The sequence below is a fragment of the Brachyistius frenatus genome, unplaced genomic scaffold, assembly GCF_029030835.1.
Source record: "Brachyistius frenatus isolate BFR_SWC_R1_liver_20210118 unplaced genomic scaffold, ASM2903083v1 Contig_7, whole genome shotgun sequence".
Taxonomy (NCBI): Eukaryota; Metazoa; Chordata; class Actinopteri; family Embiotocidae; genus Brachyistius; species Brachyistius frenatus.
In genome coordinates, this window is record NW_027210606.1 from 5,403,898 (window position 1) to 5,419,683 (window position 15,786).

The 15,786-nt window shown below is 42.8% G+C and overlaps 3 protein-coding genes across 3 annotated transcripts in view; 1 reads left to right on the plus strand and 2 right to left on the minus strand.

The window, feature by feature from the left end:
- dchs2 (dachsous cadherin-related 2) overlaps nt 1-6,695 on the minus strand; it is a 32,902-nt gene extending 26,207 nt beyond the window's left edge. The window contains exons 1-4 of the mRNA XM_069689766.1: nt 4,939-6,695; nt 1,956-2,147; nt 1,585-1,816; nt 252-488 (exon numbers count right to left, since the gene is read on the minus strand). Of these exons, the coding sequence (XP_069545867.1) occupies nt 252-488; nt 1,585-1,816; nt 1,956-2,147; nt 4,939-6,684 (2,407 nt within the window). The 5' untranslated portion in view covers nt 6,685-6,695. The remainder of the gene's footprint in view (nt 1-251; nt 489-1,584; nt 1,817-1,955; nt 2,148-4,938) is intronic.
- A 1,208-nt stretch (nt 6,696-7,903) lies between these two features.
- LOC138615879 (uncharacterized) lies at nt 7,904-9,983 on the plus strand. Its single transcript, XM_069689768.1, has 5 exons — nt 7,904-8,162; nt 8,251-8,451; nt 8,590-8,795; nt 9,457-9,606; nt 9,775-9,983. Exons 1-5 carry the CDS (start codon nt 8,026-8,028, stop codon nt 9,981-9,983), a joined length of 903 nt encoding a protein of 300 aa, XP_069545869.1. The 5' UTR covers nt 7,904-8,025.
- On the minus strand, nt 9,618-15,603 carry plrg1 (pleiotropic regulator 1). The gene is made up of 15 exons (XM_069689767.1): nt 15,455-15,603; nt 15,135-15,241; nt 14,227-14,363; nt 13,998-14,051; nt 13,802-13,895; nt 13,609-13,699; nt 13,405-13,503; nt 13,199-13,291; nt 12,371-12,520; nt 12,134-12,235; nt 11,410-11,512; nt 11,175-11,283; nt 10,604-10,743; nt 10,297-10,490; nt 9,618-10,198 (listed from the first exon to the last, which is right to left on the minus strand). The coding sequence occupies exons 1-15, from the start codon at nt 15,470-15,472 to the stop codon at nt 10,139-10,141; spliced, it is 1,551 nt and encodes a 516-aa protein (XP_069545868.1). The 5' UTR covers nt 15,473-15,603; the 3' UTR covers nt 9,618-10,138.
- Nucleotides 15,604-15,786: the final 183 nt, after the last annotated feature.

Genomic DNA, 15,786 nt, shown 5'->3' on the forward strand with positions numbered 1-15,786 from the left:
TGATTCAATACCAAGGCAAGTATTTTTGTTGGTTTTTCTTTGTTATTTTAGAAATGTGGAACTGTTTGTGATCGTTCAAGAGTGTTCAAGGTTTTCACATACGGTTATTTGCAGACAAAGGTTTTTTGGTTTTAATTATCACCCTGCTATAAATCACTTTGTGTTTATTACAAATATCAACCTCCACCTGTCACCCAGCCACTCTGAAACCAGCTTGGACAATAAGGATCTGAGCAGACACACACACTCACCGGTTGGGTCGATGGCCTCCACCGTCCCCACAGACGTCTCCAGCGGTGCGTCCTCAGGCACTGTGAAAGTGTAGCGTGACCTCTGGAACACAGCTGGAGCCTGAGCGCTACGTAAGACATTGATGGTGACCCCTGCAGGTCTTGCTGAGGTCAAGCCATCCCCATCCTGTGCTGTTACAGAGAGCGTCACACTGGCAGCACCCAGGTGGGTCAGAGTGGAGGTGAGGAAGAGCATTCCTGCAGGAACAGAGAAATGTTCAAGCTCAGTTTGCTTCATCGAACTTCAACAATCACTCTGATGTTCGGTGTTTTTAAGGTTCGACTAAATATTCGTACTTAGTTTTACTTTTCCTAATGTAAAAGTTGAGATCGGAATCAGATCAATTAAAATCAACAAGTGTTTTGAATGACATGTGATGTAAATGATTTTTCAAGAAGAAATTATATTTTTCAAGCTTTTCAAATGGGAGAATTCTCTTTTTTCCAGTTTTATTCATCACTGTAAAAGTATTAGTTTGAGTGTCGGTCGACAAACTAAGTTCTTTTGTTACCTTTTGAAAACTATATGGCGATAATATTACTAATTTATGACATTTTGTAGAAAAAAATTTAATTGAGAAAATATCTACCATATGAGAATGGAAATATCTTTAGTTATAGCTCAGATTAAAACATTCTTTTGAAGACAGGTCTAATCAGGAAGGCTGCAAAATTACAATATAGACACAGCACTGCTACACAGCACAAACGATACCCAGTTCAGCTGCACAGACATCATAAAAACAGATATTTTCTCACTATTGAATAATTTTACTCTTAAAATTGCTATTGTTCAAAGCCAAATCTGTAACAGAAAACATCTTTTTTATTTTTTAAGTAAAAAAAAAAGAGTTTCCTGTATCATCAGACATGCAAAGTTGGACATAAGCAGGTGGAAACAAAATAGCTGTTTGAAAGTGGTTGTCATTTTTTTTATTTGGTGTTACAATGTGACTGAGTAAAAATCTTTTCTTCTCGTCTGCTTTCATGCAGATCTAAAGCTTTTAAGCTTTCTGCACCCCCGCTGCTGAGTGGTGACACTAGCAATCATATCAATGGGATTTACACAAAGTAAGTAGTTGTTCATCCCTGAATGCTGCCACTAACCAGTCACAACTTACTTAAAGATTCGTGAGAGGATCTAATTGACAAATCAAGCTTGAGAAGTCATTTAAATACAGTTTGAAAACTCCCATGTCACACCTGAAACAAAACCTCCTTCTACTTGGAAAAAAAAAACCCAGTGGATCTACTGAAAATGTAAAAAAAATAACCTAAAAACATAATTGCCTACCTGTTTGTTTATCCAGTGCAAACAAATTGGACATGTCCCCAGGAAGGATATCGTAGGTGACCTGTCCGAACCTGCCAGAGTCTCGGTCAGTGGCGATAACGTTGAGGACTTCTGTGCCGGGCTGTGCGTGGCTGCTGATGCTCACGGTGTACTCTTCAGGGTTGAACACTGGAGCGTGATCATTCAAGTCTTCTACCTCAATGTGCACGTAGGTTTGAGCACTCAGGCCGTCCTGAAACAGAGTAAAGAGGGGGATTGTGAAGGGGCAAAATGTTGTGAGTCAAATCAAACCTGATCTTCTGATCATTGTGCAGAAAATCAGCTCCAACTCCACATCAGGGATACATGTATTCAATAAAATGCCGACTCACTGGATCTTCAGCTTTGATCAGAATGTCGTGGACCGTCTGTCCCGTATCTCGATCAATATCCTGCGAGACGCACAGCTCTCCTGTGTGTGGGTGGATTTGGAAGAGGGGGTGTTTGTCCTGTTTGTCAAAGCCATCCGACAGAGAGTATAGCAGCACGCTGAACTCAGGGCTGTCTGCATCTGTGGCAACAACCTAAAACAAAGAGAAATACAGGTCTGAGGAGGAGAGGGGCAACAATGAAAATACACTGCATGCTGAAATTCAATCCTCCAGTCTTAGTGAAAAGTAGATGGGTGCAGAAATTGTAAAAATAACAACTAATGAATGAAATAGCCTTTTCCTCATCCAGTTATTTAAATAAAGTTTAGACAATTAAATAATGATGATGGGAAAAAAATTATATGATCATTTAAAATATTAAATCGGCAAAAAGTGATTTAGCAAGTTCAACATGGATAATAATTCATATAGAGCTTTAGCTGCTAAGAATATTTCATTTCTCCTTAAAGAACCGGCGATCACCTTGTTATCGTGCCTTAAAAGAACTTTCCCTGGGATCATGAGCAATGGCAAATATTTACTTTCAATTCCTTCTGATTTACTGCTGACTTCATAGTGACGACCTACGAAGTCTGAACTGCACCTAACGATTGCTTTCATTTCCGATTAAGGTGACAATTACTTTCTTGATTATTCAATCCATTTTTCGGTCTGTACAAAATGAGATATGCCCAAAAATAATTTCCCAGAGCCAGATGTGCACTCCTCAGATAGCTTGTTTTTTCTGACCAGCAGTCCAACATCCAAAAATATTCAAAAACATTACTATCAAAGATAATATTTGCGCCTTTGGGGTAGGAAGCTCATTTAAAAAAAAAACAGATTTTGCTTGATAAAGAGCTTCACTCCTTAAAGCGGTGGCCATTTGTTTTCCTGTTGATTGCCTATTTGACTAATTGACAATAATTTTAGCTCCACAGTCTTATATTTATATATTATATCAATGAGTAAATTAGTATTTTATTTTTGTTGTACACATTTTATTCTTCAGTTAACTCAAATAATTTGGTTTTGGTATTTTTGCAGTATTTCACAATCAATTGTAAAATGATCCCTTGTAATTACGCACCTGTTATTAAAAGTAGTGCAAGCCATATTGTCAGCTTTGAGTTTTAACCTTTGTGGTAACTGTGAATCATAACGCGAGTCTTGTTCCGTTAGAGAAGGTCAACATAATAAAAGCGTAATAATAAAATCCCCCAAATCACGGGGTGAGGACTAAAGACAGCAAACGTTGGAGTCAAAACACACCTCAGAAGTGACAGAGTTGCTTTCATGTTTGGCGTGCCCGTGACTAAGAGACACATTTTATCCAGAGAGCACTCACTTTCCAGTCATAAAAATGGTATCACCTCTGAGTTTATGGACAGATCACAGGAAGTTTTACAGACGTGGGTCAAGGTCTAATCAAACGTGTAGCACACCCAGCAAGTTTCTGAACCACAGTTACTTCTGGGAATGAATTATTATATATTGAAAAAAATACATATTTGAAAAAAATAACATAACTCAAAGAAGGGTTTGTCATCTGTATTCTTATAGCTACTTCCACCATTAATCCTTTTACTTTTTCACCCTCTGATTCACACGTAGTTGCATTATATTTGGCTGACTTTGTTTTTCTGAAGGTACTTTGTGTTCAAACTAAAGGCCAATTGTTTTCATGCAGAACAACACACTTCAAATTTTGCCTGATGTTAAAAGCCTGAAAAAAAAAAGCCAATAATTCATTTTTAGTCTTAAATCAATTCAATTATGTGTAGAGAAGATGCTGTACTAAATAAGGCTTCATTTGTAATGACCTTCAGCTTGTGCCAGGCTGCAGGAGTGTCGTACCAGGCATCACATCGGTCATATCATGGCCACAGCGCTGAACTGCAGAGGCTGCATGTTGTGCGTGTTTACGAGGAACACTGATGCCTTTGTGCAAACAGACTGAAGGCTACTTTTGTCTTAAGACAGACACCGAAAAACTGAGAGACCGAGGTGGGGGACGTCAACAGTGAGGACTTCTGGACAAACTGGACAGATATCTGCAGCTTCATTAAGTGGATGACTCGGAGGAGTCAAACTCTCCACTGGACTGTGTGTGGATGTATCAGAGTAAAATGTCACACATGCACGTGATTATTTTGCTACTCAGAACATTTAAAATAAAACTAAATTATTTAGCCTTTTCCAACATTTCACATGAAAATGAAAAGATTTGAGAAAAGTCACTGTGATTTTCTTCTTTCTTATTCTGTCAATCAAATCAAAGCCCATTCTTTTCAGGGTTGTAAACCGAAGGTTGTCAACTGCAGTTGCACAGGATGCTTTTATTTCACTGTCGAGGTAAATAAGAGGAATCTCCGTGGACTAGTAAGATGAGTTCATATGGGTTACTTTATGCATAATATGAAGCAGCATATTTCATCATTTAACTTTATAATCTCTCCTTCTTAGATTTCTCACACACCTCTTACACAATGGGCATGAGTGGATGTTTTTTGTGGTTATTGTAACTCTCCAGCTGTGGTGCCGCTTCCATAAAACTTACGGCCTAAACTAAACAAAACATAACTATTTACTGTGTTCTGTAGATTATCCTGAGTGAGTAGAATGATGTTTTTGAAAAGGCTGTGTTGCTGCTGAACTTATGCTTTGGTCTCTAAAAAGTTCATTATATCACTTAAATTGGATGAAATGCATTTTGGTAGTGTCAGAGTTTCAGACTTTTCAGGTCCTATTTGCTTTTCCTGTTAGCCCTCTAGTACATATCTGATAAAGGCACAGAAATTTGCTCCAAAAGTATCTGGAAAAACTGCCCAGAAAGCAGCTGCAGTTATTTCAAAAACCAAAACCACGTCTGATATGAAAAAAAAAAAAAAGGACTTTTGTCATGTTATGAGTAAACCCTTGGTGCTAATTATCTCCAACATACTTGTAAAAAGCAGCTTCCAACGTCACTGTGCTCTGCTATGGACACGTTGTACAGCTGCTGCTGGAACACTGGCTCGTTGTCGTTGACGTCCTCCACCAGCAGTGTGACTGTAGCCGTGGATGACAGAGCCGGTTCCCCTCCGTCCGCCGCCACCACCAGGAACCACACCTCCATCTGTGTCTCTCTGTCAAGAGCTGTAGCTGTGGTGACCAGGCCGGACTCCGGGTCGATGCTGATCAGGCTGTCCTGTTTGGACTTCAGGACGGAGTATCTGATGTCGGAGTTGACGCCTTCGTCTGCGTCTCGGGCCTGAAGCCAGATGAGGGAACTCCCCTGAGGAGCATCCTCGGCGATGCTTACAATGTATACGTCCTTCTCAAAGACTGGGTGGCAGTCGTTTGTGTCAGACACCTTCAGGAGGAAGACCATCTCACTGCTCAGAGGAGGGCTCCCAGAATCCGATGCTTGCACCTTCAGCTCATACAGATCCTTCTCCTCCCTGTCCAGCTCAGAGTCCACACACAGAGCATACAGGAAATCATCCGTCTGCTTCAGGGTGAACTTCCCATCACCTCCTTGGAGCGTGACAGTGACCCTCTCCTCCACGAGGTCGGGGTCTGACACTGAAACCCGGGCCACATAGTGCCCAATCGCTGCTGCCTCTGACACCACGGCATCTCCTGTCTCACTGAGAAATAGCACACTGATGGCGGGACTGTTGTCGTTGATGTTAAGCACCTTGACACCCACAAAGGTGCTGCTGTACTCGGGCTGAACCCCGTTGTCTCTCGCACTGATGATCAACTCATGAAAAGCCTGTCTCTCGAAATCCAGCGGCTTGTTGAGGTAAACCACTCCGGTGGTTTCATTGATGGAGAAAACTTCATTTGGGTCGCTCTGCCGCCTGTTGATCTCATAAGTGATTCTGCCGTTGTCGCCCAGGTCGAGGTCGGTGGCGTGCACCTGACACACGGCAGACATGGTGGGCGCATCCTCGCGCACTGAGGCGTGATACTCAGTCTGGTTGATCACAGGGGGGTTGTCGTTCTCATCCAGGATGTGGATGTTCACCTGGAGAGTCCCTGTCCTGGCTGGGATCCCGCCATCGAAGGCCTCAATTATCAGGAAGTAGAAGTCCCGTGTTTCTCTATCTAGTTTGCTGTTAAGAACGAGATCCAGGCCGAGGTGGTTCTCAGATCCACTGCGATAATCCAGGTGGAACAGCTCAGCCATCTCACTCTCTGTGATCCTGTATCCCTGAGTACCAAACTCCCCCTCATCCTGGTCTAAGGCACCTTCCAGTTGAAACCGACTCCCTGGTGGGCTCATTTCTGATATTTCCAGTTTAACCTCCTCTGAAGGAAACACAGGTGAATGATCGTTCACATCTTTCACCTCTATCTTCACTTTTATCATCTCCCCGGTGAGAGTGGCTGCCACAAATTCATACCTGTGTCTGCTCTCTCTGTCCAGAACCACAGCGGTGGAGATGATCCCCGTGTCTGCGTCTATTTCCAAGTCCCTGAACACGTACGAGTCTCTGCTCTCTGAGATGAAGAACCCGGTGCTTGGCCTGCTTAACCCCGCTCCCAGATCTCCGACGATGGTTCTAGCGGGCAGACCCTCTTTGACGGACAGCGTCAGGTTGAACACCTGTCCGAGACACTGCGCGCAAAGCAGCGACAGGACGAGCGTCTGAAGGAGCCGAGTTGATGCTTTCCGGCGACCCATTCCTCCGCTACACATGGCTCTGAGCTCTTGTGGAAGCCGAAGTGACGCTACATAATTACGTGTCAAAAATCAAACTCCTCAATCAAGTTTTAGACAAAGTTTCCAAACAAAAACAGGTGAACTCATCGTGCGTGTTTGCCCGCAGGAAAGCAGCCAGCAGTCATCCTCCATCACAGGTATTAAGCGGGTCGTCGCGTGATTTTGGAGACTAGAAATCCCAGGACCTTGTAGCTGAAAATCCCCTGGGCTCCTTCACCCACCGCGAACACTTGTGAGTGGCCGTAGAGCGCCAACCCGCAGTGCGCGCTGAACACACCTCCTGGCACGCTGCGCGCCCCACCCTGATCAGCTCCATCTGTGGCCCTGGTTATTTAAGATTTAAGTAGGCCGAGAGATTATCTTCAGTGCCGCGTGCTGACAGGTGGTGTTGTATGTTTGACTTGTTGAAGATCCTGAAGTGAGGTTCTTCGGTTTCGGCTTTTTTTTTTTTTGTACACAGTCTATCATTTTGCCAAAAGGCCACATAGTGTTGGGGTGTCTCCCTCTATCGGTAACAAGGAAAACTTTTACACTCCCTAAACCTGGCCAATTATGGGCTCAATTAATCCTGTTGTTATTTACCACCCGATGTAAACCCCTTGCGCATGTGCATAAAAGATCCGTATCCTTCAAGGCAAAATAGTCTGTCTAAATAATCAGTGTGTATACTTTGCAGTTTTCAGCTGTATTCTGGTATCAAAATAAATTATTATCTCTCGTCACATGACGTAATATATGTTTTTTTTTTTTGTATTCGCAGGATTCCTGATTAACAATAACTGAAACTAACGTTTCTGAACATTATTAAACACTGTAATGGCGTCACATCATGGGATAAATAGGTCTCCAGAAATATTTACATTTACAATAACAACATACAAGCATAATGTAAAAGCATACATGTTACACGTTCTACCTATAGTCATCTATTGTATTAAAAAGCTTCAGTTCTTTGTGCCACTAAATCAATCACTCAATCAATAAATACTCAGGACAGGACAAATTGGAAATACTTTTCTTGACACAAAGATGACACCAAAAACTCCATATGAGTGCATGCACATATACAGGACAAACAATAGAGGTCATTGCGGACCTCTCATTGGTCCTGCAGGACAGAGAGACCATCATGTGGTGCTAGCAGCCCCCGTAACCAAGCAACAGATGCAACCTGAGCTGTATGAGTAAACAAGCAGCATAGTGACCAAGTCTCTCTTTGTCTGAGTTAGTTTGTTCAGCAACTGTGGGCAAACTGCAACTCAGAAGTGTCACAAGATTAGATAAATTATAGTGGAAATATATATATATATATTTTAAATGCCATCTCATATTATGCTCTCCTACCAGTGGGATGATCAGGCTCTGGTGAAGAAGATATACAACCGACTGAAAGATGATGGGCTGCCTGTGTGGATGGACGTCAAAGGAGGGGTGACGGGGAACATCAATGACGCGTGAGTACAGAGGGCCGATGATACATGGCAATCAAAAGATAGGGTTAATTACATATGTTTTACATGCCGAAGCTGTGTGTGTTTTCAGGATGGCGGCAGGAGTGGAGGAGGCTGTAGTGATTTGTCCCTTCATGACTCCTGCTTACCAGGCGTCCCGCAACTGTAAGAAGGAGCTCAACTATGCAGACACAAGGGAGGTCGTCATCTTGCCCGTCATGCTCACCGACAACTGGGAGGCCAGCGAGTGGCTGGGACTGATCACCGCAGGTTTGCTGTGGGTGGACTTCAGGTGAGGACACCTGGCAAAGAGGCCGGGGGACACATTTTCAAACCTCTTCATCCTCCATCGAAAGAATATATTCCACCAGTCTAACCTGTGTGCTTAAATATCTCGGCTGCATTACATGTGCTGTTGTTGCCGTTACAGAAATGCAGAGGAGGACGAGGAGCGCTTTGACCTGTGTCTCAGGTCTCTGGAGGAGGAGATCATGTTCAGTGCCGGTCACCTGCTGACAGTTGAAGAGCTTCAAGGAGAGCTGGTGGATCAGGACGAAGCACCCAAACCACGTTTGAAGAAGAAAACAGGCCGAGGCTTTCGTCACGCTCTCTCGAAGCTCTACATCCTCGACTCGGGTAGATGTGGAGACAAAACATTAAGAAACAACATTTACTCGGCACGAACCACTGACACTTGTGTCTTAAAGGCTTAATTCAACCATATACCAAGAACTTCTTCCTCACATGCCCTGAACCACAGTGAGGATTTGACAGAGGATACTTGGTGATTTAAATAGCACCAACATTTGGTTCGATATAATGAAAATATTAAAGATAAAACTTTTCACAACTTCACTTCATTTAGTTGTAAATACCATCAATCAATAAAGACCTGGAAAATAAAGTATTACTGTTTTATTTCCTGGTTTAAAAGGTCAAAATATGGTTTCATGGTGCTCTTAATCATACCAGAAATAAAATTCTGGTGGGAGAACTGTAAATCCTATATGTATGTCATTATTGTATTAGCAGAGTATAAAAATGACATTTCTTTATGGTCTTTATACATTTTTTGTTTGGTAGAAACTTGTTTTAATGAAAACTCTTGCATTATCCAGTTTAAGTGGGACAGTAACTGGAGCACATTCATAGAAAGATGAGTTGTTAAGTCTTTCTTCTATCTGCACATCTACAAAGCCCTTTAAACTTTAAGGGACTCCTGATATTTACACACTGAAACCAATCTGTGATCTAAAACGCATGTTGTTTCAAGAATACGTTATATTCTCTGGTGCAGAACTCTCAGGGGAGCAGCTAATGGAGCCGAGCGCTGACAGCAGGAACACAGTGGAGCTCAGCGAGGCGGCTGGAGATCGCCGTTACTGGGAGGAGATTAAGGGGCACGGCTGCAAGTACTACAGGAACGCTGTCACCAACAGATACCTCGGTAAACAAGAATGTGAAAAATGTGGTCTTTATTAAAACGGAGAAAAACAAACTTCACATTCCCAGACAGAAAAAAAAAAAAAAAAAAAAAAGGCGATGTTTGTGTCCATGCCTGGACAACTGCCGACTCTGGAGTCAAGAGAAAATCATTTTCCTGTTCCCGCTGCAGGGTTTGACCCCGACAGCAACCAGGTGCAGGCTTCAGCCTGTCCTTCTCAATCCGAAGAGTGGATTCTGTTGGTGGACCAGACGGGCCAGAAACATCAGAGAGTCATCATCATCAAGAACAAACAGTCGGGGAGCTTCCTGGCGGTCCGAGACGGCAGCTTTACTGGGCTAACATCATACAACGAGGACTGCAAATGGGTTCTAGAGTAAAGCAGGCTGTCAAGGTTGCGTTAGTTGAGGGGAAGTTTGCTTGGTGAGAAAAGCTCGAGCAAACACAATTTTCTGCGCGTATCTACAGCTGAAGTCGGTAGAAATCAAAATTGCGATTGTTACTGTGACAAAAGGAAAAAAAATAAAAAAAATCTTTAGAATCTTTTTCTCTTGAGGATTTCTGGTTTCCAGTTGACCGGGTGACTTTCTTCTGTCTGCAAGAGAGAAAACGGGGTTGTCAAATGATCTTTCTGCTGCACGGGAATCGGCACAGAAACAGAAAGCTCAGTTTAAATGTGATGGTCTGACTCACAGCCGTGTCGTCCTCTTTGTAAACTTTGATGGTCTTGTCGGCCTCGGCGGTGATCAGTCGGCTCTCCGAGTTGTCGAACATGCAGGCAAAGATTCCCGACTCGCTGTCCAGAGATCCGGGCTGAACGGCCGCGTGGATCCGCTGGAAGTTGTAGCCTGTCCTCCAGTCCCACATGTGGATGGTTCCGTTGTCAGCTGAAAACGAACGTGTACGATGAATCCTAAATCTGAGCTTCAAGTGCAGTAAAATGACTTGTCAAACCAAGCAGGATGAAAAAGAAGGTGACGGTGCCGCCGCTCGTTCTCACCTCCAGACACCAGCACGCCGTCCGAGTTGACAGCCAGAGTGTTGATGATGGCGTTGTGGCCCGACAGGTTCTGGATGAAGCTGCCATCTGGGAACATCCACTGCTTGATGTTGTCGGCAGATCCAGAGGCAAACGTGTACCTGTGAAATGCGAGAACAGTATCTTATGAATTACAACCAACTTTTGTAATAATGAAAATAGAGCAGAATTATCATCGCCGCACTCAGATGTTATCCTGTTTCAAATAACTATCACTTTCAAGGAAGGATGCAGAGAATGAATTTTCTTCGTTCTCGATTTGACCTTTTTTTAAAAAAAATTAATCAATAACTTCGATTAATAAAATAATCAATGATTGATTAATAAATAAATGCATTGATCTGGAACAGCAAACATTCTTGAGAGACACACGATGCCGGCCAGATTACATTTTTATAAACAATGTTTATACTGGACACATCTGCAAAACACCGCAAATGATTTTCTACCAAAATGTATTTGGCAAAACAATTATATACCATTAATGTATTTTTTTTTTTTAGTCAACAGTAACTGATGTGCGTCTACTCACTGTCTGGGGTGCATCACCAGAGTTCGCACAGACTTCTTGTGGTTCGTCAGAGTTGCTCTGGTTTTCCCAGCGATCAGATCCCACAGCCGGATGGTGGAATCGTGGCTGCCTGTAAAAAAAACAAAAAACAGTCATTTATCAGTCAGGGATTCATAGAAAAGAGACAACTAATGAGCTTCAACCTAAACTTGTCAGACTGATGAAACACTTGGTTAAGATTTAAAAACACATTTACCAGTGATGATCTGTGGCTCTGCCGCCTGACACCTCACCGTGGCCACAGTGTTTGTGTGGCCGGTGAGTGTGTGTACGTTAGCTTTGGTCCTGATGTCCCACACCTGCATGGAGGGGAGGGAGTCCAGTTCGTCAAAAATATTAAACTCAGCAGAGGCTCAAAGACCCGAGCATCGTCTTCAACTAGTCCTCCGGAGGAGAGATGGCGTCTCCATAAAAAAGACACGATACGTGACCTGATGAGTTTACGGCAGCTACATGGTTCACCTGAACACAACATTTCCTTTTTGGCATCGAGACAGAAACATGAATGTGATTTCAACTTGAGTGCAGTTTAGTTCAGGCCAGAACGAGTTTGTTATTTAACTATTGTTGTATTGTTGTATGAGGGCTGTGTAGGCGGTAGATGCTGATATCTGACAGCAAGAAGTTAGAAAACCATAAACGTAACCGGAAGAAGTGAAGGTTAAATTGCTGTCTAGAAAACAGAAAGTGTCGTCAGAAGCAAACCAAATCTGATGTTTAGTTTAAAAAAAAAAAAAAAAAAGGAAAACAAAAAAGTTTAGACTCTTCTGGAGCCAAAATCGTTGACTAAACTTTACTGAATAAACGGGTTATTTTTGAATCCATGTGACCTTAGTTCACCTTTAAGTTCATGCTTAAAGTGTATATAAAGTGTTTTTGATCGGTACACCGAGCACAACACGCGCAGAGGAAGAGCTCACCCTCGCTGTGGCGTCTCTGCTGCACGTCACCAGCACATCGATGGTTGGGTGAAGATCCAAATCGTACACAGCGCTGAGGTGTCCGTGGTAGTGCCTGATCACCTAAAACACAGACCGATGGAGTCACTTCCAAAATACAACAAACAAACAAACAAAAAAACCCGTCTGTTTTTATGGCCTTTTCAAACATTCAATAACCTCCTCCTGCTGCCCACAGACTCTTTTTTAATGGCGTACCTTGTTGTACTCCAGATCCCAACATTTGACCTGCTTGTCTTCTCCACAGGAGAAGAGGTACGGGCTGCGGTTGCTGACTGCAACACCGCGCACCGTGCTGATGTGTCCGGTCAGAGACAGTTTCAGTTTGCCACTGGCCAGGTCCCAGATCTGTGGAGACAAACAGCCGTCGAGTCATATTCAGATCATTGTAGGACATTTCCAGGCATCGTCTCTAAAGAGCGCCACACTGAGGTGAAAGCTACTGTTGCAGATACAGGGAAAAAAAAAAAAAAAAGGCCTTGTGGTATTGTTTGACTGTCCGAAATAACATTTCTAAATGTGTGGCTGTTAACGGCAGCGAATTAATGCTGCGGCTGCTATCAACCTGCACAACATACAATTGATTAAATGGGTTTATTAAAAGGATTCAATAAAATCAGGGAGAGATCAATAAGAGAAGTGACTCATCTGGAATACAAAGAATTCACCAGGGCAGGTGAGGGCAAAATAAAATACACATTTTAAGTCACATGTCAGTCTTAATCAGTGACTTTCAAGTTGTCATCATGTGACCAAAGTGAGATGACTCATGTCAAGTCTTCCAACTTTAATTTGCAGATGAAGACCATCAGATTCAGTTTAAAGCTCCGGAGGCAGATAGTGGAACTTCAATGAAAGATTTTCTGTCAAACCGATGTCAAAGATGAAATACACGCCAATAACTAATTGTATTGTAATTAAGAGAAAAAAAAACAACTATGATAATTATTTGAATTTCTAAACAGAAGAATAAATCACAGACATAAGTGACAGTTATAAGTGGAAGTTATTTTCAGCTTGACTCACCTTTATAGTTCTATCAGCAGAGCCCGTAACAAACCACTGATTCCCGGGTTCCACAGCGATGGACCTCACCCAGCCGAGGTGACCACTGATGACCTGTCAGATTAAAAACATGCGACAGTTACAAACGTCCCAGAGGAAGCGCCCTCTTACTGTCACTGGGTCACAAACAAAGAAAAGCAAAAACAGTCCAAATTATTTGTAGCTACCCGAAACAGTTTCCAGGGTGGATGCCACTGGGGTTTCGGCATCGTTGGCGCTCTCCTCATGAGTGCAGAATTTCTGGTGCCTCCTCCTTCCATGAGCGACTAAAAAAACCCAGTAATTATCAGCTCGGCTCTTCTTTCAGAGGATGTTACGAAGATAAACAAGTTATCAGGTGGAGTAAATGAGGAGATGTGCTGCGCGCTTACCACTGCAGTCGGAGGCGGGTGAACTCTCTCTGCTCCGCCGGCGTGTCGATGGATGTCACCAACACTGGCTGCGGTGCGACTGGCGTCCTGCCTGCAGTTGTCCGACAGAGCGAACACGGTCCATCACTTAAACTCAACTGTTTATGCCAGATTACTACCAAAAACTCCGACACTGTGTTGGGGAAAGGCTTACCTAGCTTGTGAGGGTGGTAACACCAACGCCATGGAGTGCACGCCTCCCTCGCTGGGATTCCTGTGCATCTTTGTGTCAGCAGTCAACGCCACTCCTGTTGAGGGAAAACCACTGGTTTATACACCGGAATGGTGCTGATGCAGTTATTGAAAGGGCTACGAATGATTTGAAGTTTGAGTGCATTGAAAGTAATCACCAGGTCCAGAGGGGTAAGCATGCGTCCCGGTAATCAGGTATTCTGGGTCATCACCTGAAACACACAATAAAGAAGCGCCCCGAAGTTTAGTTTTGGAACATAAGTGTTAAGGAAGCCAAAGAAATGAGCTTAAAAGGATTCCATTATTAAGACTGAACTTTAAGGAGGCAATTTTCTACTTTCCCCCCATATTTTCTGTTAATCGAGTGTGACCACGTTTCCTCCTCACCTGGCTGCGTGTAGCTCTGGTGGCCCTGCATGCTGCCTGGATGCTGTGACACTCGGTCCTTCCCTTCCTTCAGGACGGGCATGTGTAAAACAGCACCGTACTCAGTTTTCAGTTTCACCCCCATCTTCACCTGGTGGCTGAGATTACAAGAGACACTGATGCATTTCCCTTCATGCGCTCATGACAAACACGTTTTCACACAGGGCCATGTGGGTTTTTTTTTTTCCTCCTTTAATAATAAAAACCTTCATTTAAAAACTGCATTTTGTGTTTACTTGTGTTATCTTTGACTAATGTTTAAATTTGTTTGATGATCTGAAACATTTAAGTGTGACAAACATGCAAAAAAAAAAAGAAGAAGAAATCAGGAAGGGGGCAAACACTTTTTCACACCACTGTAGTAACCTGAATGTCTTTTGTAATGGACAGTAGTGATCAGACAACAAGACTGAGGTATTATAACTGACACTTTCTATGTTTTCCCGACACCTTGTAGACAAACCCAGTAATTGATCCATCAAGAAATAATTGCGATTATTAATCAGCAACAAAAATAATTGTTGGCTGAAGTTCAGATGTGTTTCATAACGTGCAAAGATTTGAGGAAAATCCCATTATTTGAATAAAACAAGCTTACAGATTCACAACATTTTACACATTACGATCATACTATGATAATGACTTTCAGTAATACTACCCAGCTCTTATTAGCAAGTAATATCTATAAACTCATTAATTGGTCTAAAATTAGAAGTAAACAGACATTAAGGACAACAAAAAGCTGAATATGGACAAGTTTCTCCTTATACTCTCCTTTTCTGCACAAATTAAAACGTTCAAACAGAAACGAGACATGTTTCTTCTCTTCTAAATATTTATGAACATTAATTATGAGTCGTTAAATGTACCTTTCATCATCCAGTGCGATGGACTTGGCATGGTCGGACACAAACATGTCATGAGTCCTCTTCAGAGACCTGAAGACCAGAGTGTGGACCGAGTGCTTCTGGACATCCTGTACAAAAACAATACATATATCTTAAAACGCTGAGTTTATTCAGTAAAAACGACGGTTACATTTATGAGTTAGTCTTCAATTCACTACAAAAGTTACACAAACAAGAAACGTGTCAAACGCAGGTGGTCCCAGATATTAGCCGGGCCCGTCGCGTCACGCCTGGGCGGGAGCGAAGAAAAAGGCCACGAAACACTTCAAATGTTGTCTTACCTCAGTCATCGTGCTCATAAAGTTTACTGATGCGATACCGTGGCTGGAGAAATTACAATGTTCAGTGAATACAGCTTGGTTGCGCTCGAAACAACAACAACAACAAAAATCACAAACGTGAAAACATGACCACCGGTAAGAAAGCGACGACCGACTGCCCCGGAAGTAAACAAGGCCAAAAGCCGGTAGAAAAGTATCAGCGCCACCTACCGGCCAGGAGGTGTAAACCGGCATTTCAGCTAAATACACCCAAACATTTTCTGTTCGACTTTTACACAGTATATCTCCAAGAGAAGTGTGGACATTTTGAATTTTCGCGAAAAATTCGTTTG

Coding starts and splice junctions, on each gene's coding strand:
- LOC138615879 (XM_069689768.1), top strand. CDS start 8,026: ATGCCATCTCATATTATGCTCTCCTACCAGTGGGATGATCAGGCTCTG. Junction 8,163..8,250: donor ACGGGGAACATCAATGACGC/GTGAGTACAGAG, acceptor GTGTGTTTTCAG/GATGGCGGCAGGAGTGGAGG. Junction 8,452..8,589: donor TTGCTGTGGGTGGACTTCAG/GTGAGGACACCT, acceptor TTGCCGTTACAG/AAATGCAGAGGAGGACGAGG.
- plrg1 (XM_069689767.1), bottom strand. Junction 13,700..13,801: donor TTACCACCCTCACAAGCTAG/GTAAGCCTTTCC, acceptor GGACAACTGCAG/GCAGGACGCCAGTCGCACCG. Junction 10,491..10,603: donor CGGCGTGCTGGTGTCTGGAG/GTGAGAACGAGC, acceptor GTTCGTTTTCAG/CTGACAACGGAACCATCCAC.